This window comes from Prionailurus viverrinus, chromosome C1, assembly GCF_022837055.1.
Source record: "Prionailurus viverrinus isolate Anna chromosome C1, UM_Priviv_1.0, whole genome shotgun sequence".
NCBI lineage: Eukaryota > Metazoa > Chordata > Mammalia > Carnivora > Felidae > Prionailurus > Prionailurus viverrinus.
Window position 1 is genome coordinate 177,811,204 of NC_062568.1, and position 24,743 is coordinate 177,835,946.

Consider the following 24,743-nt stretch of genomic DNA (forward strand, 5'->3'; position numbering starts at 1 on the left):
CGCGGGGCTCGAACTCACGGACTGCGAGATCGTGACCTGGCTGAAGTCACATGCTTAACCGACTGCGCCACCCAGGCGCCCCAGACTGATGCTTCTTAAGCTTGACTGTGCATATGAATTATCTGCACATCTTGTTAAAATGCAGATTGTAATTCTGTAGATCTGGGATGGGGTCTGAGATTCTTCTTTTCTAACAAGCTCCCAGGCGATGGCCATGATGCTGTAGAACTGTAGAAGATAGTTCTATAGTGCTTGGATTATATTTTATAAGCAATGAGGAGCCATGAAAAACTTTTTTGTTGTTGTTTTGGCTTGATTTGGGTTTTTAATACAAATTATTTCAGCCCATGGTCACAGAAGGATTTACAATCCAAACCCTGCTTTATCTTTTCCCACCTCTATACCCACACCCCAAAGACAATGATGTTCAGCTTTTTTTTTCTGGTGTTTATACACATAACTCTACATATGCTTATACAGTACTACTATTTATTAATTTTAAGTATCATCTACTCACTTCCTATTATGATAAATATAGATTTATCTCACACTCTGTACTTCCCTTCTTCCACTGACCCTAAATATTACTATCACTATTTTTAGGTCATCTAATGGTTACCTTGTAACCTTAAGTAATGTGTTTTTCCTTGATATCTCTTGATCCACAGAAGAGTTTTAAATCAGAGGTTAAAAACCAGATTTACCTTTTTGAAAAACTGCTCTGGATTTTGCAAGGAGAAAGGATTGGAGGGGTACAAATCTGGAGTCAAGGAACCTCGTTGGAAGGGAAGAAACTGAAATGGACTGGACTAGGGAGGGGCAGGTTGTGAGATTGGAGAACAGTTAGACCACAATGGAGGACTCTTAAGGAGGTAAGACTGACAAGACTTGGTGACTGGTTACATTTATTTGTTTATAGTGGCATTCATGAGTATTTGCTCAGGAAACGAGTGATTTCAATAAATATTATGGAGCATCTACCATTTGCTAGCCATTGCGCGTGGTGCAGAGAGTATGCTGGTGAGTAAAGACACCACGGCTGGTTGTTGGAGATGAGGAGTCAAGGATGACTTCAGCTGTTCCTGCTGTCATTCACCAAGGAAGGGAACCCCAAAAGAGATCTAAGAGTGGGAAGAGATGATTACAGCAGGGGTCACATTGAGTTGGAGGGGCCTGTGAAGATGTCCAGCAGGCAATTAGATACAGGTCAGCCTGGAGCTCAGGAAATATTAGGACTGCAGATATGAGTGTAAGAATCTAGGTGGTTACAGAGGTCAAGAGAGTGGATATGATCTTCCATAGAAAGTGAGATTGAGGAGTGAAGATCAGGAAGGAGCCCCGAGGGACATCTTTTTCAAATGCTAATAAAATGTGTTGCATTTTTTTCTGTTCTCTAATACATACCTATTAGGAAAAATCACTTATTATCTTAGCTTCTAAGATAAGTACTGTTAACATTTGGTGGGGGGGGGGGGGGAATACCATCCCACCACGTAGGGAGCAGGTGGAATATGGAGAGCTCAAAAAAAAAAAAAAAATCTAACTGGTCTGGCTTCCTCTGTTTCCTTTTAAAACAGCCTTCACAAAACAGTAAAGGTTCTCTTAAATGGGACTATATTGCTCCTCTGCTTACAACTTGCATAGCTACCCATTCACTTCAAATAAGCATCTCCATCACCTAGAAACTTGTTAGAAATGCAGTATTCTGCTCTACCCCAGACTATGAATCAAAAACTCTTAGAATGGGGCCCAGCAATTTGTGTTTTAAGGCACCCTCCAAGTGATTCTGATGCAAGGTAAAGTTTGAGAATTACTATGTTAAGCTAAGTGCTTTATATGTATTATCTCATTAAACCTTCACAACAACTCTGTATTTTTCTTGTCAGTATAGGGCAGGGGTTGTGAGTAACATCCGGAGCTGGGATGCCTAGGTTTGAATTCTAGCTCTCCTAGCTTTGTGACATTGGGCCTCATTAGTAATAGCACCTAACTCATGGGGTTGTGGAATTCAATGAGTTGATGGAAGTAAAGTGCTTGAACAGTGACTGGCATAGAGTAAGCATCATATAGAGTAAGCATTTCACAGATGAGGGAACCTAGGCTGAGACGTGCAGTGACTTGCCCAAGGTCTCGGGTCGTGGTAGAAGCAGGTTTTTAATTCCCCTCAGCCTCCAAACGCATACCCTAGGCCTGCATACCCCAGACCTAGGTGCATGCAGCCTTGGCCAAGCAAGGGGAGCAGGTAGCTGTGTCCGAGGCCTGTAGGCCCTATGACCCTGGAATCCCGAGTGGTCTAGTCCAAATCTCTAGGACTCCGACTTGAATCCAGTTTGCCATCGGCGATGCTGGGGACCAAGACGTCGGGGGTGGGGGTGGGGCCCGGATCTGCTCTCCCCCAGCAGCCACCCCGCCCGCTGGTTGCGAGCCGGGGGCTGCTGAGTATTCGCGGCACTCGCGGGCTGCTGACACTCGTCGCCGCCGCCCTAAGCGCCGCCCGCCGCCCTCTCACCCCGCGGCGGCGGCGGCGGAAGCGGGGAGGCGGGCCGGGCCGGGCCGGGGCGGGGCCGCGAACGGCATGGAGGAGGCGGAGGCCGCGGCGCGCCGGGCCGAGCAGTGCGGGCCCGAGAGGGGCCCGAGTGGGGCCCGGGCCCCCTGAGCCGTGAGTGCCTCTGGGCAAGAGTCCGGGAGGGGTGGCGCGGCCGGGGCAGGTTTCCCGAGTCCTCAGGCGGCCCCGAGCCCTGGGAGGAGAAGAATGGGGCCAGATAGGAGAGGGCGAGGGCGCAAGGGGGTGGAGGATTGGGGGCTGAGGAAGGGGGTTGTCTCCGCCCTTTGGCCACAACAGGACTAGGAAGACCTGGAGCTTGGCCCTTTTAGGAGCTGATAAACCTCGAGAGCCGATTATTTGGCCCCTTCTCCGGCGCGGGGGGCGGGGGGGGGGGGGGGGGAGGTCCCCGAGCATCTGTGTCAGTTACCCCAGCCCCAGGGGGAGTTTCCAGGTGATCTGACCCCTCTGAAGGTTTCCTCTCCAGAGAAGTTGAGCCACTTTTCTCAGGTCACACAGCGTGGATGTCTTCAGGGAAGCGTTGCTGGGAGGTCCTCCCTGGTCTCCCTAGAAGGTATCAGACTTTGGGAGGAACACCTTACTCCATGTGACCCTCTGGTCTCTCAGATTCCTGAAGGCATGGGTTGGCCAGGACAGTGGTGACTCCCCAATCCGGCATGGACGACTGGAAGCCCAGCTCCCTCATCAAGCCCTTTGGGGCTCGGAAGAAGCGGAGCTGGTATCTTACCTGGAAGTATAAACTGACCAACCAGCGGGCCCTGCGGAGATTCTGTCAGGTATAGAAATGTCCCAAACCTCTTAGGGGCTCCCTCCCAGCTTTACCCTAGCCTAGACTATTGGCACTGGGACTTACCTTGGCTACCCCCAACCCTGGAAGGGGGCGGCAGGTTTCTAGAGAGGAAACCTCTTTGTGTCACGTCACTACGAGGTGGTGGTTTGGGCCCAGAGTTCTAGAATCAGAACCCAAGTACAACCTCCTAGGCTTCTGACAAAAACCTGAAATCTAATCAGGAAGGCTTTGCCCAGGGGTACACACACCTGTCAGGCAGTCAGAGCTAAGACCCAGGTCTTCTGATCCCCAGCTTGGTTCTCTGGGACTGGCTCCATCTCTAGGAACTAATTGTGGAGGGGACCAAGGAAATCAGGGCCTCAAATGGAAGAATACAGGAGCTCTGGGTAGGAAGGGCCCTGATGAAGAGAGAAGGGTCAGGGGTGGTTCCCAGGAGGAGGTGGTTGTGAAACTGGACCCTGGCTGGGGGGAGTAGAACTGGGTGGACAGAGGGACGAGAGGCCCCAGGATCTCCCTGTGTCCTCACTGCAGCCAGGGCCCTCCTTTCAGGAAGACCCTCAATGATCTGGAGGGGGTGCCCCTCTTTAGTCATCCCTACCGCTCCTCTCAGACAGGGGCAGTGCTTTTCCTACTGGTGACCGTCATTGTCAACATCAAGTTGATCCTGGACACGCGTCGAGCAATCAGTGAGGCCAATGGAGACTCGGAGCCAGAACAAGACTATGGTGGGGCCAGGCTGAGGATGGGATTGGCTGTTGAGGTGGAGTGGTGGGGGGGGAGGGGTCCCCCGGGATCTCACAGCTGAAATGGTAGGCAGATCCCAAGGGATGAGATGCTGCTGGAAAGACCATCTCCCTGACATTTGCACCTCTACAGATGAGGCCCTGGGCCGATTAGAGCCATCACGGCGCAGGGGCAGTGGTCCCCGACGGGTTCTGGATGTGGAGGTGTACTCAAGCCGCAGCAAAGTATATGTAGCTGTGGATGGCACTACGGTAAGTGGGCCAGTGTCGGGTGTACAGCCATTGTATTCTACTCAGGGTGTGGGTCCGTGGCTCTGGGATCCACTGCCTGAGTGGGTACTGCATCTCTGCCACTTTCAAACTATGTGGCTCTGGAGGCCTCAGTTCCTTATCTAAAGGCTGGGACTAATGATTTCTCCTTGTCAGGATTAAAAGAAAAGTATGTGAAATGTGTTGCGTGTAGTGGAATATTATGCAAAGTGATCGTTAGTATCAGTAGGTAGATAATTCATTGACTTATCCCATAACTGTTTTCTGGTCCCTTCTTTGACCTCAGCCTAGTTCCAGGCATTGGGGACCTAGAGGTAATCAGAGCTGGCCCCAGTTCGAGGGGCTTAATCTGATGGATTATAATATCTCCAGCACGAGGAAGAGACGTTAGGGCTCTAAGAGTCTGAAAGCCGTAGAGAGGAGGGTTCTAGAAAGATCTGATCTCTCTAATGGATAACTTAAGGAGGTTTTCTGGAAGAGGTGGCATTCAGGCTGGGTCAGAAAAGAACTGTTAACAGAGGCATAGGCAGGAGGAGAGGTTTCATGCAGCTGATTTTTTAAATTCCCATAAGACAGAGAGACCTTGAATGCCACCATGAAGAGTTGGATTTTGTCTCTGCCACCCTGTAGGTGCTGGAGGACGAGGCTCGGGAGCAAGGCCGGGGCATCCATGTCATCGTTCTCAACCAGGCCACGGTGAGGTTCTAGGGGTGGGGGACCTGGAGGGCTGAAGCTCAGCCCACCTTGCTGGTGACATTAACTCATGAGAGGTATGTCCCTGCCAGGGCCATGTGATGGCAAAGCGTGTGTTTGACACATACTCACCTCATGAGGATGAGGCCATGGTGCTGTTCCTCAACATGGTGGCACCTGGCCGAGTGCTCATCTGCACTGTCAAGGTCAGTGACTCTGCCCTGGTCCTTCTCCCAATGCCCCCAATTCCAACTTTGCTCATGGCCCTGGGTTCTATACCCCTCATAAAGCATAGTGGGAAGAACCTCTGGAGGAAGGTAATACAAGTTCCAATCTTAGCCTTGTCATTTTTATTTAGCAAATAGTTATTGAGCAACTACTGCATGCCAGGCACTGATCTGGGTGCTAGAGCTACAATCAGAAGCAACCTTTATGAAGCTTACATTCTGCGGGGCAAGATCAACAACAAAAAAGCCAGATAAACGTGTGATGTCAGGAAATGATAACTTACTGAAGATAGTGAAGCAGGGAAGACAGAATAATGGGTGATGCATTTTAGAAAGGGAAGGTGTCTGTTAAGCAAATGACGTGAACAGAAAGCTGGAGGAAGTAAGGAGAGGTCCAGGTGACTATCTGGAGGAAGAGTGTTCTAGAGAAGAAGATTGACGAGTGCAAAGGCCCTAAAGTGGGAAGGTGCTTAGCATGCTTGAGGAATTGCAGGGATGCCAGTGGAGCTGGAACAAACTAAGGGAGGGGAGGGAAGTGGTGGGAAAAAAGCGGAGAGATGCAGATTGTATGGGATCATGGTAAGGATTTACTAGCATGGCCGTCTTGGATAATTCTCAGAATCTCTCTAAACCTTCAGTTTTCTTAACTGTGAAAGGATAGTAACCTCAGAGGGTTGTTGGGATAATTTAACGAGCTAATTTAAATAAAAGGTTTTGCAAAAAAAAAAAAAAAAAAGGTTTTGCGTGATGCTTGACACATAGCGAGTGCTCCATGAAGCCAGGTCACCCAGAACCATGGCAGGTAGGCTGACCACTTTCTCTGGTCTCCCAGGACGAGGGCTCCTTCCACCTCAAGGACACGGCCAAGGCTCTGCTGAGGAGCCTGGGCAGTCAGGCTGGCCCTGCCCTGGGCTGGAGGGACACTTGGGCCTTCGTGGGACGGAAAGGAGGTACCGGCACCATGGGCCATCCACCCTAAAGTATCAGGGGTCTGGAAGGAACAGAACACCAAGAGATGGGGTGGGGTTGGGGGCAAATAGGAGCCAGAAGTGGTGGGCTGGATGAAAGTGGGCAGAGAGTTGGGAAGAAGCTTTCAAACTGGAGCCTGGGCCCCCATTGCCCCTCATTTCTGCCCCCTGCTAGGTCCTGTCCTTGGGGAGAAACATTCTAAGTCACCTGCCCTCTCCTCCTGGGGGGACCCAGTCCTGCTGAAGACAGATGTGCCGCTGAGCTCAGCTGAAGGTGGGGTCAGTGGGGTCTGGGCTCCAGGGCAGTGCCTGGGCTGGAGGTGGGGATTTGGGTCCTCTTAATGGAGCTTTATTCTCTTGACTGAGTGCCTGGGGTTTTGTAAACCACACTGGTCTTCTGCCCCTACATGCCTCATCCTGTTGACCCCATCCCTCCCTCAGAGGCCGAGTGCCACTGGGCAGACACAGAGCTGAACCGTCGCCGCCGGCGCTTCTGCAGCAAAGTTGAGGGCTATGGGAGTGTGTGCAGCTGCAAGGACCCCACACCCATCGAGTTCAGCCCTGACCCAGTGAGTGCAGCCTTAGTGAGGCTTGGACTCCTTCTCAACTCGGCCAGAAGCCCTAGGAAAAAGCCAGGTTGGGCTTTCCCTACCTCAGCCTGAGAGGGAACCAGGACCCGAGGATCTGTGCTGAGCTCTGAAAGACGGGGGGGCATCCTGTTGGGGGGAAGAGTAGGCCATGTGAACAAAGGCCTGGAGTTGGATGTGGGTTGAGTGTATGGGAGGGCCGGGACAGGGAGACCCTCTGCCTTTTCCCTCTCTACTCTGGAGTTGCCTTCTCCCCAAAGAACTCTTCCCTAGGTGGGGATCCCAATGTGAAGAGGGAGTGAGGCAAGAACTAAAAGCTGTTTCTCCCTCAGCTCCCAGACAACAAGGTCCTTAATGTGCCTGTGGCTGTGATTGCAGGGAACCGGCCCAATTACTTGTACAGGTGAGCCTGGGAGTGGGCTGTATCCAGCACTGAACAGGAGGGTGCTTAGCAAGTGGGACCCTCAAGCTTATCTGCCTGCAGGAGGAACTCTTGAGGTGGGCAGAAAGGCAACAGATTCTAGGCCCATTCACCCATGTGGGTGAACAGGGGGATGTGGACCCATCTATAAGCACAAGGGAACCCAGAGTTGGGTGACAGAGACCTAACCCATCCCTGGGCTCCCCAGGATGCTGCGCTCTCTACTCTCAGCCCAGGGGGTGTCTCCCCAGATGATAACAGTTTTCATCGATGGCTACTATGAGGTGAGTGGGGTTTGGGGGCTATGGGAAGAGCAGAGCCCAGGGCCGTGGGTGCTGAGTAGCAATGATCACAAGAGACGGCCAAGGCAAGGGCTGTGAAATGTGAATGGTTTGGCATGGCGGAGCCTGCAAGGTGGGCAGGGGGAGGTGGCTCACATGGTGACCAGTGGCCATGCCTTCTAGGAGCCAATGGATGTGGTGGCCCTGTTTGGTCTGAGGGGCATCCAGCACACTCCTATCAGCATCAAGAATGCCCGTGTGTCTCAGGTACTGCCTAGGCAAGGATGGAAGGGGCAGACACCTGACCCTGCCATCCACCCCAAAGCTCATGTGCCCTCTTTCCGTTCCCCACCCAGCACTACAAAGCCAGCCTCACTGCCACTTTCAACCTGTTTCCGGTGAGTAGTAAGGACAAAGTCCTTGGACCTAGGGAGGAGAAACATGGGTATAAGGTCTGGTCTTATTATACAGCAAGCTCTTCTCCTCTCTGGACCTCAGCTTCCTGATCTGGAAAACAGGGGTAGTGCTGCTTGAGAAATAAGATGGGGGTGGAGGAGGCACAGGATGGGAAAGGCCCCCTTGGGGTCATGCTGTCCCCCTCCCCCTGTAGGAAGCCAGGTTTGCTGTGGTTCTGGAAGAGGACCTGGACATTGCTGTGGACTTTTTCAGGTGAGGGGAGTGCCCTTCCATAAGTACCTCTCCACTCAGCTCCTATAGGCTTCCTTGGGCCTCTTTGCTTAACTGGGTCTCCAGGAAAGAAGGCAGTGGGATGTCTGGGAGAGCTTTCTGAGGAAAATAAGCTTAAAAGTGGGGGGAAAGCCTGCAAAGGTAGGACAGCAGGTGTTGGGGTTGGAGTAGAGAGTAGAAGGATGGGTAGACACAGTGGGGATTTGGGGGAAGGGACAAGTAGGCATGACTCCTGAGTCCCATCTCTAGCTCCTCCAGCATCACTGTGTGACTGGGTTTGTCCTTGTCCTTCCCTGAACCCTTGGACCCTGCCTGTCTCAGTTTCCTGAGCCAGTCCATCCACCTACTAGAAGAGGACGACAGCCTGTACTGTATCTCTGCCTGGAACGACCAAGTAAGCCAAGTGGCCAGGGGTCAGCTGGGGTGTTGGTACAGCACAAGCACCAAGCTGATACCTCCCACCATGGCACCCCTGTCCCCAGGGATATGAACACACAGCTGAGGACCCAGCACTGCTGTACCGTGTGGAGACCATGCCTGGCCTGGGCTGGGTGCTCAGGAAGTCCCTGTATAAGGAGGAGCTTGAGCCCAAGTGGCCCACACCGGAAAAGGTTCCCTGGCAGGGTAGGGTGAGTGGGCTGCAGTCCCCTCCCAGCTCCAAACCTCTTAACCATCATAATCTTCCATGCCCCCAGCTCTGGGACTGGGACATGTGGATGCGGATGCCTGAACAACGCCGAGGCCGAGAGTGCATCATCCCTGATGTTTCCAGATCCTACCACTTCGGCATCGTTGGCCTCAACATGAATGGCTACTTCCACGTGAGTGGGAGGCAGGGATATTGTGGAGGTGGGCACAGAATAGTAGATAGAGCAAGAACATGGACTCTAGAGCAGTCCCAGCTCTTCCACTTATTAACTTTGGGGAAAATTCCTTATCTTCATTTGCCTCAGTTTCCTTATTTGTAAAATGAGGATAAAGATATTACCTATCACAAGGGTTCCAGGTTACGAGGCTTAAATGAGTTAATATATGTAAAATGCTTTGAACTGCAAGCATTATATAAGGGTTAGCTCGTATTTTTTTCATTATTACTATTTTTAGCACCCGACTGTGGGTGTGGGGAGGGGATTTCTGTCACCAGGCGCTTATGCAGCCCTGGAAGCTTTGCCCTCTCCTGTCCTTGCAAGTGGAGGGGCCCAAGCCTCAGCCCAAAGTGAACAGGGAGGTCCCTGGGCCTCCATGCTTTACATGGCTGTGTCCAAAGGGCCACTCCCCACATACAGCAAGAGTATGCATTGAGACAGGCCAGCCCAAAGGAACATATGGGCAGCTTAGAACCTCCTAGATTCCAGAAGGACCCTGAAAGATCGGCTTATACAAGACCCTACTCATCTCCCAGAGAGGGGCAGGCATTGACATTTTCAGTACCTTGGTCTTAGCACTTTCCTCCGTCTCAGCTCAGCCTGGCCTTTTGCCCTCTGGTCCCCACAGGGCCTGTTTCTGGCTTCTGTGGCTCTACAACAGCAGACCCGGGGAGAACCACTGGGAATAGGGACTAACCCAGGGGTCAGGAGCATGAGCTGCTGGTGTGGGCATGAGGTCTCTAGCAATGAGGGAGCTGAAATTAAAGCTAGTAAGAGCAGGAGCGCCTGGGTGGCTCCATCAGTTAAGCATCTGATTCTTGATTTTGGCTCAAGTCATGATCTCACAGTTTCTTGAGTTTGAGCCCTGCATAGGGCTCTGCACTCACAGTGCAGAGCCTGCTTGAGATTCTCCCTCTCTCTCTGCCCCTCCCCTGTTCACAGTCTTTCTCTCTCTCAAAATAAATAAATAAACTTAAAAAAAAAAAAAAAAAAAAAGGCTATGAGAGCCGGCCAAAGATGCTACAAAGAGGAGGATAGGGAAGATGGAGGGAAATTAGGGGGACCTCTCTGGGTCCAGGACTTCATCTGTGGGCCTTATGGCTATGTGGTGGGTCAATGGGCGGGTGTGGGCCTGAGAGTGTAATGCCCTAATGTTCACCCTCACACCCACTTCAGGAGGCCTACTTCAAGAAGCACAAGTTCAACACGGTTCCAGGTGTCCAGCTCAGGAACGTGGACAGGTCAGGGATGGGGACAGAGCAGAGGGGAGGATATCTAGGAGCCTTGATGACCAATCTTCAATATTCCCCTCCAACCCTGGGGCCTGCTGTTTACCCCAGCCTTGCTGCCACCCAATTCTCATGTAATCCCTTGCCTTGCCCCTGGAACCTGAGGGGTTACCCCTTCCCCTGACCCATTTTTCCTTCTCCTTCAGTCTGAAGAAGGAAGCTTATGAAGCAGAAATTCACAGGCTGCTCAGGTATGGCCTATGGCAGTAGGGATATATGGCAGGGAGTGAGGAGGCAAATACTGGGGGTCTTGGCCCCATTATTTTTGGGGCATGCTGCAAAATGAAAAGCAGGACACCTTGTTGAAAAATTAAGAATTTCAAGACAGCAATAGCAGAGCTTTAAACTAAGCACAGGGCCTTGTAAAACACACCCATGAAGCAGGCTCTGTCTTGGCCTTTCTCCCCTACCCTCTGCTGCAGCGAAGCTGAGGTTCTGGACCACAGCAAGAACCCTTGTGAAGACTCTTTCCTGCCAGACACAGAGGGCCACACCTATGTGGCCTTCATCCGAATGGAGAAAGATGATGACTTTATCACCTGGACCCAGCTTGCCAAGGTGCCCCACTAACATACCCACCCCAGGCTTACTCCTCCCCACCAGATACAGGGAGCCTTTGTTCTGGAATCTTCTACCTCAGAACCTTTTCTTCATCCTCTGGGAACCCCTCTTTCAAACCCTTTGTCCAATTCCATATTCTAGAAGATGCTACGTCTTACAAATTGAGACTGTTGAGGGGCTGGAGGCTGAGCCAAGGGTCCTCAGTGGCCCCTCCCCACAGCTCTCTGACCCTTGCCTCTCACTCTGTCCCACTCCTACCAGTGCCTCCATATCTGGGACCTGGATGTGCGTGGCAACCACCGGGGCCTGTGGAGATTGTTTCGGAAGAAGAATCACTTCCTGGTGGTGGGCGTCCCAGCCTCCCCCTACTCGTGAGTGACTCTTTTCTGCCCTGGGACGTGAGAGTCTAGTGGGATTAGCGGGCATAGCTAATTACCTTTTCCCTATACATTTTCAAATTATCTTTCCAGGGTGAAGAAGCCACCATCCATCATCCCAATTTTCCTGGAGCCACCCCCAAAGGAAGAGGGAGCCCCAGGAGCTGCAGAACAGACATGAGACCTCTTCCAGGACCCTGCAGGGCTGGGTACTGTGTACCCCCAGGCAGGCTAGCCCTTCACCCCATCCTGTAGGATTTTGTAGACACTGGCAGGGGTTGGGGCTGGTTTGTTTTTAACATGAGACTTAATTACTAACTCAAGGGGAGGCTTCCCCTGCTCCAACGCCCCTGTTCTTGAGTTGGAGGTCTATTTATTTACTTCCTTGTGGGAAGGGGCAGGATAGTACCTGGGAATCATCGGGGTCCCTGGGCAGCTGATCCTGCCCTTTGCACACTCCCTCCTCCCAAGCCTGGCTCAGAATCTAACCTATTTATTGACTGTCCTGAGGACCTTGGGAAAAGGCTGAAGCCTGGAGGGCCTTGATTCCTTTCTTGGCTGGGTGCTGCCCTGAGGGTGGGGCTGGCTCTTACTCAGGAAACTGCTGTGCCCAACCCATGGACAGGCCCCCTGGGGCCCACCTGCTGATGCAGACTCACTCAGAGACCCTCAGACACTGAACCAGGCCTCTTCTCAGCCTCCTCTTTGTCCAGGTTTCCGAAGCTGGATAAGGTGGTCATTGATTAAAAAAGGAGAAAACCTCTGGGGATGTGTTTTATGATGGTGTGACTGTGTGGGGGTGGGGGGGGGGCAGGGAGGGGGAAGAGAGAGAGACAGAGAGAGATGGGTAGGAGAGAGAATGGTCATGATGGATAATGAGTTTTCCTTACTGTCCTCCACAGAGTTTAGCTTCCATTTGGCACCATTTGGCCACCAGGGGATGCCCCAGTCTCAAACACCAAGGTTTTTCCCTAAGCTCCACCTTAAGACAGCTGAGCCTGACCTTAGCCTCACTGTACTTGGGGCTGAGCTTACAGAAGCCACCCCAAGCCTCTTCCCATCAGGCAGTTAACCTGCCTAGCTGGTCTGTTTAGGTACCTGTCTCCAGAGATGAAGCAACAGAGCAAAAGGGATACTTGGCGTTAGGGGAGGTGATGGGAGAGCAGGTGAGTCTAGGGGGGTTGGAAAGGAAGTGAGTGAAACAGAACTGGGGTGGCATCATTCAGGAGGCTATGACTGGGCTGAAGATGGAGTTGTAGGAACAAGGATCTGTGGTCCTTAGGGTACTTTTTTTTAAATGTTTATTATTTAAATTTTTTTTTATGTTTTATTTATTTTTGAGAGAGAGAGAGAGAGATCGCATGAGCAGGGGAGGGGCAGAGGGAGAGGGAGACATAGAATCTGAAACAGGCTCCAGGCACTGAGCTGTCAGCACAGAGCCCGACACGGGGCTTGAACCCACGAACCGCAAGATCATGACCTGAGCTGAAATCGGACATTTAACTAACTGAGCCACCCAGGCACCCTTTAATGTTTGTTTATTTTTGAGAGAGAGTGAGAGCAAGCAAGTGGGAGAGGGGCAGAGAGAGAGGGAGACAGAGTATCATAAGCAGGCTCTGCATTGATAGCAGAGTGCCTGATGTAAGGCTCAAATTCATGAACTGCAAGATCATGACCTGAGCCAAAGTCAGACACTTAACAAACTGAGCCACCCAGGTGCCCCCCTTTGGGTACTTTGTAAGCAGATTCCATATCTATAAATTTTTCTGGAGAAAAGCTATCAATTTCTTCTTAAAAAAATTTTTTTTAATGTTTATTTTTGGGAGAGAGAGAGAGAGAACATAAGTGGGGGAGAGACAGAGAGAGAGGGAGACACAGAATCTGAAGCAGGCTCCAGGCTCTGAGCTGTCAGCACAGAGCCCAATGTGGGGCTCGAATTCATGAACCATGAAATTATGACCTGAGCTGAAGTCAGATGCTAAACCAACTGAGCCACCCAGGCACCCCCGTTTCTTCTTATTTTTTTTAATGTTTATCTTTGAGAAAGCATGAGCAAGGGAGAGGTAGAGAGAGGGGAATAAAAGAACTGAAGCAGCTCTGAGCTGACAGCAGCAAACCTGATGTGGGGCTCAAACTTACAAACTGTGAGATCATAATCTGAGCCGAAGTCGGATGTTCAACCAACTGAGCCACCCAGATAGCCTGAAAAGCCATCATTTTCATCAGATTCTCACCTAGCCAGTGATCCAAAGAAGTTAGAAAGATCTAACTTAGTCATAGAAGCACCAGGAAATGGATAGGACTGTCTAGAAGGAGTGGATAAGAAAGTCTAAGGCAGGTGGCAGGACATTTAAGGGATCTAGTGTAGACCACACCTCTTGAGATGGGTCAGCCTGCAGAGTCTGTTCAAGGTAAGTCTGGTGAGTGCCTTATGTAGAGCCTTGGCCAAGGAGGCAGGAACTGACTAGAACTCCCGCCCTTTTATCAGCTCTACCCCTCCCTCTACCATGGCACAGGTGCTCCGACATTTCTCGCCACCCTGACGCCTTCAGTGTTTGCTGGAGCTACAGATAGTGCTTGAGGTGCCACAACAGTCAAGTTGAGGAGCAGTTAGCTCACGAGGTGGTGGAGGCCCGCCCTGGGCAAACAAATCCCCTGCAGCCTCCATGTAGGTACCTGGGGAAGGGTGGTGTGTGAGAGATGGTAAGGTTGTGAAGGTGGGGAGAGGGACTAGTTGCTCTCCCTGCCCAGCCCCCCAGCAGGCTCCTGATCTGGACCTGGGACTAGCTCTCAGGCACTGTGTGGTTCTCTCCAGGTTGCTGTTCCTTCTCGGGCTCAGCAAGGGGTAATAGTTCTGGACTGCCCTAGGAAAACCAGGTGGGGAGTAAGGAGGACTGGTTTGCTAGTCTGGGTTTTGCTGGCTGTAGCCTTCCTCCTTAGTGTTGTCCGTCCTGGTTCAGCAGCAATCAGATCTATGTCTGGGATATTCTGGCCTTCAGGTAAATTGGACTCCACATCAGCCAGGACCCCACCAGACTCTGGAGTCAGACAGTCTGGGCCCAAGTCAAGGCTCAGCCCTTCAGGGAAGGTTGTGGACGTGGAACAAGTCACTTGGCCTTTCTAGGCACAGTTTCTAGAGCTTGGGGGTGGTTAAGATTAAGAGATCAGATCTGTAGAGTCCCAGAGGCAAGCCAAGACCAAAATAAACAAAGTTCTTTCTAAAATCCCCAAGGCAAGGACAGGTATGGGCTTTGCCTGAGTGAGAAGGGTAGGCAGCTTGGATCCTCTGATGGGGGCTTCTGGAGGGATTCCAGAGCCTAAGAAGTGACCCTCCCATTGCCTTGGCAGTATTTCTTGTCTCTCCACCCCCACCTGGGCACAGGCTTGTTATTTTCATAGCTTTCCAGTCCACTGCCCCCACCCAGGAGGGGGTAGTTTCAGGTCAAAGTCCTCCCACATTATGGGAAGGCAGACTGGCCCAGCCCCCAGTTCCTCCCCGAGTGCCCTCTTGGTCATCCCTGTTAGGCTCCCTCCCAGGCCTGGAATCCAAATGAAGGGGGAAAATAGGCATCTACCTCCACCCTTGTGACCTTTCCAGGGGCCTTCTGAGTCACCAGCCCCATAGGAATCTGAGCTAAGTGAGGCAAGATGGGCCTGCCTCTCCAAGGATACGCGAAAAGAGTTCCAAACGGAGACATTTTAATTGGGTTATGAGTTCTGAAGAGCCTTCTACACATCCGCCTGGTGACTGCTGATTTTGCATGTGTCCATGTTTTAGGGTGCCTTTCTCTCATCCCGCAGCAGGGCTGCTGGGATCACTGAGAGCCCCATTGGCTTGAAAGGGTGTCAAGGGTTTAAGGGACAGACTGGAAATATGGGCAGGAGAACTGACTGCCTTAGAGGTTCTGACCCCAACCCCACCATTGGAAGGAAAACTCAGGCACAGTCGGAAGGGGGTGGTCCCCTATTTGGCCCCAAGTCCAGAGCAGCAAGGCTGGGCCCACTCTGGCCCAAATGAAACTGTTAGATCCTGTCCTCAGCCCAAACACTGCCGCTTGACAGTGCCAGGATGCCTCTTCCCAGTTCTTATGTGGCAGCAGCAGTGGCGGAGGCAGAAGCAGACTTACTTCAAATTGCAGTACAGATACATGGACACAATCATGGCTGCCAGCTGGTGGGAAAGGAATAGGTAGAGATAAGGGATATGATCAGGGTCCTTACGCTTCAGTCCCCTGCCTCCCAGACACTCTACATGAAGCTCTGTTAGAAGTCTGTCTCCTTCTGCAAGGCCTCCAAGATGGGTCAAGCACCCTGATCCAGTGGGGATATCCTGCCCCAACCTCCTCATGCCCCTTACCTCCAAACCCCCAATTCCAGCTGCCACAGCACCCACAGTGACTGCGTTGGTTCGGATGTCATACAGAAGCTGACTGAAGCAGCCCTTGGAGGAGGGAAGAGAGGGGCTGTAGTCAGCAGCTGCACCCCTCCCTCATTCAGCACTTTGAGGACATTAAAGCAGCCCCCAACCTTCCATACCACACCTGTACAATGTTGTCATCAGCCTTCTCCTTGGTGCAGGGTTCTGTGGCTGTGCCATTGCCATCATCAAGGCAACAGTATGGGGGAAAGGTATGGTTCTTCATGAAGTAGGGAGAGCCCTCAAAATCCGTGTAGTTGTTAAAGCCACAGCACTTGAGCTGGAAATGAGGAGGGAAGGGTGGTCAGTGGGGCCTTGTTTTTTCTCCCCACTCCAAAATCTCCCCCAGCCCACCTTACCCCTTCCATGGTGGTGTTCCACACTTGGGTGAAGTCCTTCTGAGAACCATAGTCTTTCTTGATGGTAGGCACTACCAGCAACGTCAGGAAGTGCTCAGCCTGGATGGGGCAGGTCAATGCTTAGGGCCTGGTAGGGAAGGCGGCCATTCACAGGCCACAGCCCACTTGCAGGGTTTTTCCCGATCTTTCCCCCTTGCCCCATCCCCACTCCTCACCATGGTGGTATACACCAAGGCAACTACAGCAGCTGCAACCTCAGCGATGAAGATGATGAGGAGGATCAAGAAGAACTGAATGGGGAACAGAGGTCTGAATTTTAGAGACAGTCCCTCCTGCCTCACTTATTGTAACCCACCACCCATTAAAACAAGGCAGTTGCCCCCTCTGCTGAGGCCTCTGGAGTCCAGAGCACGGTTTGGGGATCCCCAGAGCCTGGTGTCAAGGGTGAGGGGGCCCCGGGTCTTGGTTATGGGCCTATGGAGCTGGGTTTGACACACCATCATGAGGGCACACTTGTTCTCAGTCTGAGCACCGTAGCAGCCCAGGAAACCAAGAGCAAAGAGCACAGCACCAGCTGCGATGAGGAAGTAGCCCACGTTGACAAACTGCATGGCACTGGATGACAGCGGCCCGAAGATCTTCAGGAAGGATGACCCATCGACGGACACCCAGATGCCCACTGCCAACAGGGCAACGCCACACAGCTGGGGACAGAGAGGCAGACCATAAAACAGTGCGGGCAAGCAGCTCCTTACCATGCAGTTGAGTCAGGAAGATGGGAAATGAGAAAGTTTCTCCCTTTATTGGCTAAGGAGTCTTAAAAACTCATCCTGCACGGAGGAAAATATTCTGTAGAGCCAGAAAAATGGGAGCTGGGCCACCCATAGCCAGCACCTATGCAGATATAAATGGGATCAGGGGTTCCAGAAATATCTACAGGATGGGAGAAGGGCAAGACTTTTCCTCACTGCTGTCAGGGTCAAGCCACATAGCTAGGAGTGAAAACAAGCAGGTGAGGGCAGCAGGGTACCCCACCCCCACCCCATTTCCTTGCAGAGTGAACCGCCTCTGTCTTCTGATAGGTGAAACAGTGGGGTTGTAGCTTGAGCAGGCTCAACAGTCACCATGGCAACAGAGGTGGGGCTGAGGTTTACACCTGCTTCCAACCTTGGAGAGGGACTCGGGGAGAAGGGACACCTACCTTGAGGCTCCATTTGGCCCCTCTCCAGGATCAAACTCCAGGCCTGCCCTTCATCTAACCTAGACCTCTCTTTGCCTCACAGGAAAACTGAGGCACCAGAGGGGGAGTACAGCCAGGGTTTCTTTTAGAGGCTCTCTCTTGCTCAACCCCAAACCTCAGGGGATTCTGAGGCCCAGACTGGGCAGGAGGTACACTGTCCAGATGTCACACCTCTTAGAGCAAAGCCATCCTGATCCAGAGTATCAGCAGATGAATCAGCCTGACATCACCTTGGTGCCCAGCTATAGAAACTGAGGCTAGAACCAGGTGGCAGATTGTGGCTGGATCCCAGGCATGTTTGCCCAAGGACAGAGAGCTGGGCTCCCAGCCTATAAGGGTCAAATTTCAAGGAGGTTGAGACCTGCCCTGCCCTGCCCTGCCCAGCCTGGCAAAGCCTGACCAACAGAGGCCAGAAACCAAACCGGATTTGCCTTTAACCCCCTCGGACCGGAGCCCCTACTATCTCCATATTGCTGGGATCCCTTTGCCTTCTCCAGATATATGGATAAAGGCTAGTGCCCTGAAGCTAAAAGAAGCCCAAGGCATGGACCATATTGGAGTCAGGTTATTCACCTCTAGCCCAATTTCTCCAAAAATCCATCTACACTTCCTGTCTCTACTTCCTCACTTTTCACTGACTCTAAGCCACTCTAGTGTGGCTCCAAGGTCTGTGGTGCCATGCTGTGCTAAATCTGGTGGACACTTCATGTGCCATGCCCTTCTGATCTCTCTGAGATTGTGCTCTCCTTGATTTCTTTCCATTGCTCTTTCTCTGCTTCCTGGTGGCCGTTTCTCCACATAATCCTTGTAAGTTGGGTTTCTCAGAGGTCACTCTGCCTGAGTGCTGTTACCCACTCAGTGGCTTCACTGACCATTTGTGGTCACATGACTTCCAAATATCCATGTCCAGCTCCAACCAGAGCTGCAGCCCCATTGGGTATGCAGCTGCCTGTGGGACATCCCCCAGGTTGCTCATACCAGAGCCACAGACATTACCTCCAAAACCTCTGTCTGCCTTGCCCCCCTTCTGCCCCTTGGCCACCATCTGAGGCCTTTGTCTTTGTCCATTTCTCCCCATCTCCACCACCATCTCCAGGGTTCATGCCTCATTACTCAGCTTCCTCAAACATGCCCTATACAATCTGTTCCTGGTTTTCTGAACAATATCCGATTTCATTGCCTCTGGGTCTTTTTGCATGCTTTACAACTTCCTCACCCAGTGCAAATTCCCAGCCTCACCTATTTCCTCCAGATAGTCTTCTCTGACCAGGGTTCAGGCCCCTCCTGTGGGCTCCCATAGCCCCTCTGCTAAGGCCAGACACAGTACGTTGCCACCGTCTGCCTATCTGCTTTGCTGGATCTGAGATCCTCAAGGGCAGAGAAAGGGCTTGCTCACCTTTCACCCCACCACTTAGCACAGTCTTAGCACATAAATGTTTGTTGAATGAATAAAGACTGCTTGAGGTTTGTTGAATGAATAAAGACTGCTTGAGGCTGACTCTCTGCTCTGAGGTCTTCAGGCATTTCTCCTTTCAGCTGCTTGTCCTACAGAGGCCACTGAATTTCCTTGATCACTAGGTAAGCTTGGGCAAACCTCTTCCTCTCACTGGGCCCCCAGTCCCTATAAAAGGGGACAATCGCTCCTGTTAGCCTACACTGCCCTGTGCTAAATCTGGGCTGAACCTTCCTAGAAGGGAGGACCTTCTCCTACGCTTCTCCTCCCCAACTTGTGTAGCAGCCAGGCTGCTCCTGAGACCAGGACTCAGTATTTGGGGAGAATTGTGCACCCTATCATAATGGGAAATTTGTACCACAGAGTCTGGACACAGCAGTGTCCTATTTCCCAGCTTGGGCTCTGCTTAGGTTGTGACCCACTCTTATAGGAAGCCCCAAAGAGCCCACAACCCCCATACTTACAAAGATGAGGAAATTGAAGAGGGTCATCATGGTTTTAATGAAGCTGAAGCACTGCATGGTGGCTCCTGAGAGGCAGACAAGTGTGAGTTAGGAATTAGTGCCACGTGCCTCCACTGGCCCCTGGACTGGCTCTGCCATTTGGACCCTGACATAGAAGACTCCAGCATCCAGGACCCATAAATCACCAAAATTCCCCTGAATCTAGACTCTGACACCTCAGGACTTTTCCCAAATCCTCCTGACACCCCTACCTCTTTGTACTGCCCCAGACCTCTACCAGCACCTGACATTCTGAGATACTAACACCCCAGGTTTCCCCGCTGGTGCCCCAAACCTAGCCCCCACACTACAGATTACTTCATGCCCTTCCTTGGCACCACTATGTCCTGGACCTCTCTCCCAACCCAGCCCTAGACTCTTTCCAGACCCTCCCCATTGGCCTCCCAGCTTCCCAAACCTGTTTACAGGTTGATTTCACTTTATAGGATAATCCCTATCCTATACCATCACCTGTTCAGGGCTCTTGGTAGCGAGTTCTGAAAGAAGAATCTGCTGAGGCTCCAGAGGGGACAGGCAACTCCAGGGAATTGCCACTTGAGTGGGCAGGCAGTGAGACGGGGCTGGCTCTCACACACCACTGCTCACCTGTAGGCGGGGCAGGGCTTTTCAAGGCCTCCTCCTCTGCTTGCCTTCCCGTCTGCCCCACCCAGCAGTCACTCAGCCTCCTCTTGCCCTGCTGCCCCCTGCTGCCTGGAGATCTGTCCCCACAGCCACTGGAGCAGCGGGCCTCGTCGGCCTGGCAACACCAACCGCAGCAACACCTTTCCTGATCTGAAGAAGGAAGAGAAATCTGAGGGTAAACAAGCAGCTCACAGAATTTCTGGGTGCCCTCCACCACCACCGGGCACATATGCTTCATACACCCTGTGTGCTCACAGGCACGCATACCTCTGCCCAAGCTGCCATTTGTATACACACACAGAGATATGTACATAAACACCTACTAGCTCTCGTGAGCGTGCACACAAACACATGCATACACACATACTCTGACCTATGTGTGGATGGATCCCCAGCAACTAAGAAACAACAAAGCAACATCTGAGGTACATTCTTAAAGTCTCTCTGTGTCTCTGTGTTTCTTTGTCTCTGTTTCTCACACACACACACTCAAGCACATCTACACTTTCAAGGAAATGGCCAAGGTTTAGTAGCTTCTGCCCCCTCTTCTGAGCAGCAAATGACTCCTAGTCCTTTTCCCTCTGCAAAATCTCAATTTCCCCATCTTTCTGCTCCCTTCTTTCCTCCTTACTCGGCTCCCTTCCCATCCTTTCTCTTGCTCCCCCCCCCCCCCCCACAGCGATCCAGTATTCTAAGCAATCTGCGTTAAGCACCTCTTTCCTTTCTGCCAGCAGGTGGCACCATGGTCCCACAAAAACATCACCCCAATTTGAAGGCTCAGCAATCCCGTTCTACAAAAATCCCTCAGGGTTTGAACTCCTGCCTGCCTCTTTCCGCTGCTGGTCCTACTTTCCACTCTAATGCTGCCGCCCGACCTTGAGGTGCTGGGGAAGTTCTGGCCTTGGAATCACTCAGACCAGGTACTCCAATGCTGGTTCTACTGCTTCTTAGCTGTGCAACCCCAGGGGCATTTCTTAGACTCGTTTATTTTTCTTTTTCTTTTTAAAATTTATTTTGAGAGAGAGAGAGGGAGAGGGAAAGCATGGGAGAGGAGCAAAGAGAGAATCACAGGTAGGTTCCATGCTATCAGCACAGAGCCAGACATGGGGCTTAATACTGTGAGACCATGATCTGAGCCAAAATCAAGAGGTAGACACTTGACCTACTGAGCCACCCAGGCGCCCCTACTTAGACTCAGTTTCAAGCCTCTGTGTCCTGGTCTGTATAACAGAATAGTTATATAGAGTTTTAAAATAAGATTTTCTCACCACTCTGGGACAAATGAGAATGACCACAGAGTGGGAGGTCAGAGTGGGAAGAGTCATCACCAGAGGGGTATGAGTTGGATGAAGTGGACTTTTAAAAATTTTTAAAAATTTGAATATAGTTGACACTTTGTTTTGTTTTTTTATAATGGGAGGAAGCAGTGAAGGAACAGGGGAGAGAGGAGGGCTGATGACACTAATAGTTGTGTAGATCGTGTTTTAAATGCATTACATATATAGTTTTTTTTCCCCTCTTCACAACCATTCTATGAGATAGATTCTCTTTTATCCCCTTTTTAAATACGGGGAAACAGAGGCACAGAAGGTTAGGCACTTGCCGTGATCACACAGCTCATAAGTGGCAGAGCCAGGATTCAACCCTAGTCAGCCTGGTGCCAGAGTCTGTATCTTAACCACCAAGCAGACTGTCTATATTGATAGAATCTCTGAGAAGGCAGGAAGAGCTGACGTCCAGAAAGAGCAGAGGAAGAGGCCTTGGTCTGGGACTTGAGGAAGAAGGCCAAGGGCAAAGTGGGTTTATGGGTGTAGTGGCTAGAAGTTGATGGGAGAAAGGTCCATTTTCTAAGACTGAGGATAGCAAGAGAAGAGGCTAGAGGGGGAGTAGGTAGGTGTGAGGCTGTATAGGGTGGTGCTGAGGACCCTAAAATCTGCTGGCAGGCTCCTGCAGGAACAGAGAAAAGGCAGAGGCTGGGAAGGAGGACTAGAGGTGAAATAGGAGGGAAAGAGAGTGTGGAGGGAGAAAGGACAAGTCCATAGTCCCACAACAACTCAGTGCAAGGCCTGGCAGAGCCATTGACAACACTGTCACCTATAAGAAAGGAAATAAACCCCGGTTGACGCAACTTACATCCCCTGGGGACCTAGCTGTTCCTCCACCTGCACTGATTATCCACATGGCTTTCTCTTCTCACTCAAGAAGAATCGGGGCCATGTCACCTCCATCTACATCCCCAGAGCCCAGCACATATGAAGTTGTTAGTGAACATATGTTTAAATGAATAAATGAGTGCAGAACAGCAAGAGTTAACTGTCTGGGCTTTGGGCCCTAGAGCCATCATGGATTTGAACCCCTCCCTGTCTCTAATTGTGTGACCTCACCTAACTGAGCCTCAGTTTCCTTATACAGTCGATCCTCATTATTCATGGCTTCCATATCTGTGAATTTGCCTACTCACTAAAATTCATCTGTAACCCCAAACCAATACTCGTGTCACTTTGGTGGTCATTCATGGACATTTGTAAAAATTTTGAGCTGCCTCATTCTCTTGTTCTCAGCTGAGGTTGAACAAGAGGATACTCTACCTTCTTGTTTCACCTCTTATAATATAAACACATGTTCTTCTTGTGGGCTATTTAGTGTCACATTTTATGCATTTCTGTGCTTTTTGTTGATGATTTTGCCATTTATCAAATAATGCTGAAGTGTTGTCTAGTGTTGCTAAGCACAAGAAGCCTGTGATGTGCCTTACAGAGGACATATGATATGTCATCCAGGTACAAGTTATAGTGGTGTTGTCTATGAGTTCAATGTTAATGACTCAACAGTATATTTTAAATTAGGAACCTTTTTTTTTTTAAGTTTATTTATTTATTTTGAGAGAAAGAGAGAGAGAGAGAGTGCGCACAAGCTGGGGTGGGGCAGAGAGGGAGAGACAGAATCCCAAGCAGGCTCTGAACCATCAGCGCAGAGCCCAATGTGGGGGCTTGAACTCACAAACTGAGATCATGACCTGAGCGGAGCTCAAGAGTCGGGACACTTAACCGACTGTGCCACCCAGGCACCCCTAAATTAGGTGTCTTTAAACAGAAACACATAAAACAAGGTCATGTTCTGATTGATCAGTTGACGAAAAAATTGTGACCAGAGACTGGTAGGAATCTAACCCTGTAGATGCATTGGCTCAATTTACTAATGCACTATTTGTGGTGATGACTTTATTAACTACTATGAATAATGAGAATCGACTGTATATGAAATAGGAATAATGATAGAGTCTAAACTTTGTGGGATTAAAGAGATAGTGTTTGTAAAGTACTCAGTACTGTTTGACACACAGTAAATACTTAATAAATATTGTTAATATTGTTAATGCGGATAAATGAGAAAGTGAGGGAGTAATTTTCCCCTACTCAGAGTTCCTTTTCCCTAGGGGCCAAGCTGAGGTTTTTCTGGCCCTTGGGTTGCACCCGTGGAGAGAATTGTGAGGAAGTCTGACCCATGGGGATGGGCTGGGGACCAGGACCTATAATAAAGAGCACCGCCCTTATGCAGACTCTATGTCATAGAGGCCCCAGCTGCCCTGGCCAGTAGTGCCCTCAGGCACACTACAGAAGCTCCCTGTGCCCATGGGGCCTTCTCAGCTTGCCCGTGCCCCTCGGCCCCGGGGCTTAAGATTCCGCTACCGCAGGCCAGGGATGGGCTGGCCTAGGCCTCGATTTCCCAGGATGTTCAAGTGTAGCCGTAGAAGGTATCGGCAGAAACCCCAAGGCAGAACTCCTACCACTGCAGCCACCAATTTTGCCACCCTGGCCACAGATATCAACAACACTCACACCGTCACCACCACCAGTGTGTGGATCCTTCCACCACCAGGTTAGCCAAGGGCCCTGAGGCAGGGTGGGGGGGTTGGCAAAACAGAGCCATTAGTTTTCCCCCACTTTAGCCCTGCATAGGCATTCTAGGAGGCACACTCTGTGAGAAATACCACCCCAAAAGTATGGTGGGGTCTTGATAGCAGACATCCTAAAGGCTCAGAGCCTTAATGGAGGGCATATTGACTAAAAGCAGAGGGCTTGGGGGACTGTGAATCTAAGAGCAATAGTGCTTCCAGAACTTCTGTCTTCCTCACACTCTTCCCTTTCCTTCTTCTCCTTAGTTCTCAGACACCTCTGTCAACCTGGCAGCTTTCTGATCTTCTAGAAATGTCCAGAAACTAGTCCAGAAGCTTGGCTGTCTCCGGACCTGTATCTCCTAAGGGCCCTGGGTGGTTAACAGCAGACAAATACAATCAATTCTGCTCCAACTGCCTTACTCCATTCCAAGGTGTTTCCAGATAAATATGCAGCAGGGTATGAGGGCAGGGTTGGGGCTGAATGCTCCCAGGGACGGGCTTTAGTGACAACAGCAGGGATCACAGTTAGGCAATGGAAGGACAGGACAAGGTCGGCAACACACACCATTTCTCCATCTTTGGCCTCAGCTTTTGATCTGCCCTGGGAGGTAGGGATCCTTCCTGCACTGCACAGGGAAAAGGGTCTCCATAGACATCTTGGAAGTTATAGGGAGCCAGATCCTTGAGGAGGGAGGTAGAGGCACAGATCAGAAAGAGATAGGATGAAAGAGATTTCACTACTTGAGTGTAACTCCACGAGTGCTTGAATGTGAGATGTTATGTGGCTCTGTGCCTATGATGGCCAGTGTGCAGAAGTAGCTGTTGGTGTGTGTGTCTGAGTGTGTGTGGAGATGGGAGTCTGAGCAGACATGTGGCTGAGTGTGCCTCTGCAATAGATTGTGACTTTG

General features: G+C 51.0%; 3 protein-coding genes and 1 long non-coding RNA gene across 4 annotated transcripts; 2 read left to right on the plus strand and 2 right to left on the minus strand.

Annotated features, from left to right (window-relative positions):
- Positions 1–899: 899 nt before the first annotated feature.
- LOC125173558 (uncharacterized) lies at positions 900–3,498 on the minus strand. Its single transcript, XR_007155078.1, has 3 exons — positions 3,417–3,498; positions 2,973–3,109; positions 900–1,121 (listed from the first exon to the last, which is right to left on the minus strand). It is a non-coding gene; the product is annotated as an uncharacterized LOC125173558 (long non-coding RNA).
- POMGNT1 (protein O-linked mannose N-acetylglucosaminyltransferase 1 (beta 1,2-)) lies at positions 2,542–12,085 on the plus strand. The gene is made up of 22 exons (XM_047872834.1): positions 2,542–2,659; positions 3,170–3,339; positions 3,964–4,078; positions 4,230–4,348; positions 4,997–5,062; positions 5,152–5,265; positions 6,119–6,236; positions 6,430–6,528; positions 6,696–6,823; positions 7,174–7,244; positions 7,471–7,546; positions 7,727–7,810; positions 7,900–7,941; positions 8,154–8,212; positions 8,552–8,624; positions 8,713–8,841; positions 8,926–9,051; positions 10,273–10,337; positions 10,532–10,576; positions 10,808–10,943; positions 11,208–11,317; positions 11,417–12,085. Exons 2-22 carry the CDS (start codon positions 3,220–3,222, stop codon positions 11,502–11,504), a joined length of 1,983 nt encoding a protein of 660 aa, XP_047728790.1. The 5' UTR covers positions 2,542–2,659; positions 3,170–3,219; the 3' UTR covers positions 11,505–12,085.
- A 2,933-nt stretch (positions 12,086–15,018) lies between these two features.
- TSPAN1 (tetraspanin 1) lies at positions 15,019–20,024 on the minus strand. The gene is made up of 8 exons (XM_047871891.1): positions 19,767–20,024; positions 19,257–19,321; positions 16,597–16,803; positions 16,315–16,389; positions 16,100–16,198; positions 15,865–16,020; positions 15,681–15,764; positions 15,019–15,494 (listed from the first exon to the last, which is right to left on the minus strand). The coding sequence occupies exons 2-8, from the start codon at positions 19,311–19,313 to the stop codon at positions 15,447–15,449; spliced, it is 726 nt and encodes a 241-aa protein (XP_047727847.1). The 5' UTR covers positions 19,314–19,321; positions 19,767–20,024; the 3' UTR covers positions 15,019–15,446.
- A 3,497-nt stretch (positions 20,025–23,521) lies between these two features.
- Positions 23,522–24,246, plus strand: P3R3URF (PIK3R3 upstream open reading frame). The gene is made up of 2 exons (XM_047869672.1): positions 23,522–23,816; positions 24,100–24,246. Exons 1-2 carry the CDS (start codon positions 23,570–23,572, stop codon positions 24,141–24,143), a joined length of 291 nt encoding a protein of 96 aa, XP_047725628.1. The 5' UTR covers positions 23,522–23,569; the 3' UTR covers positions 24,144–24,246.
- Positions 24,247–24,743: the final 497 nt, after the last annotated feature.

Coding starts and splice junctions, on each gene's coding strand:
- POMGNT1 (XM_047872834.1), top strand. CDS start 3,220: ATGGACGACTGGAAGCCCAGCTCCCTCATCAAGCCCTTTGGGGCTCGG. Junction 6,824..7,173: donor TCGAGTTCAGCCCTGACCCA/GTGAGTGCAGCC, acceptor TTTCTCCCTCAG/CTCCCAGACAACAAGGTCCT. Junction 8,625..8,712: donor TCTCTGCCTGGAACGACCAA/GTAAGCCAAGTG, acceptor CCCTGTCCCCAG/GGATATGAACACACAGCTGA.
- TSPAN1 (XM_047871891.1), bottom strand. CDS start 19,313: ATGCAGTGCTTCAGCTTCATTAAAACCATGATGACCCTCTTCAATTTC. Junction 15,765..15,864: donor CTGATGACAACATTGTACAG/GTGTGGTATGGA, acceptor CCCTCCTCCAAG/GGCTGCTTCAGTCAGCTTCT. Junction 15,495..15,680: donor CTGGAATTGGGGGTTTGGAG/GTAAGGGGCATG, acceptor CTTTCCCACCAG/CTGGCAGCCATGATTGTGTC.
- P3R3URF (XM_047869672.1), top strand. CDS start 23,570: ATGGGGCCTTCTCAGCTTGCCCGTGCCCCTCGGCCCCGGGGCTTAAGA. Junction 23,817..24,099: donor GTGGATCCTTCCACCACCAG/GTTAGCCAAGGG, acceptor TCTTCTCCTTAG/TTCTCAGACACCTCTGTCAA.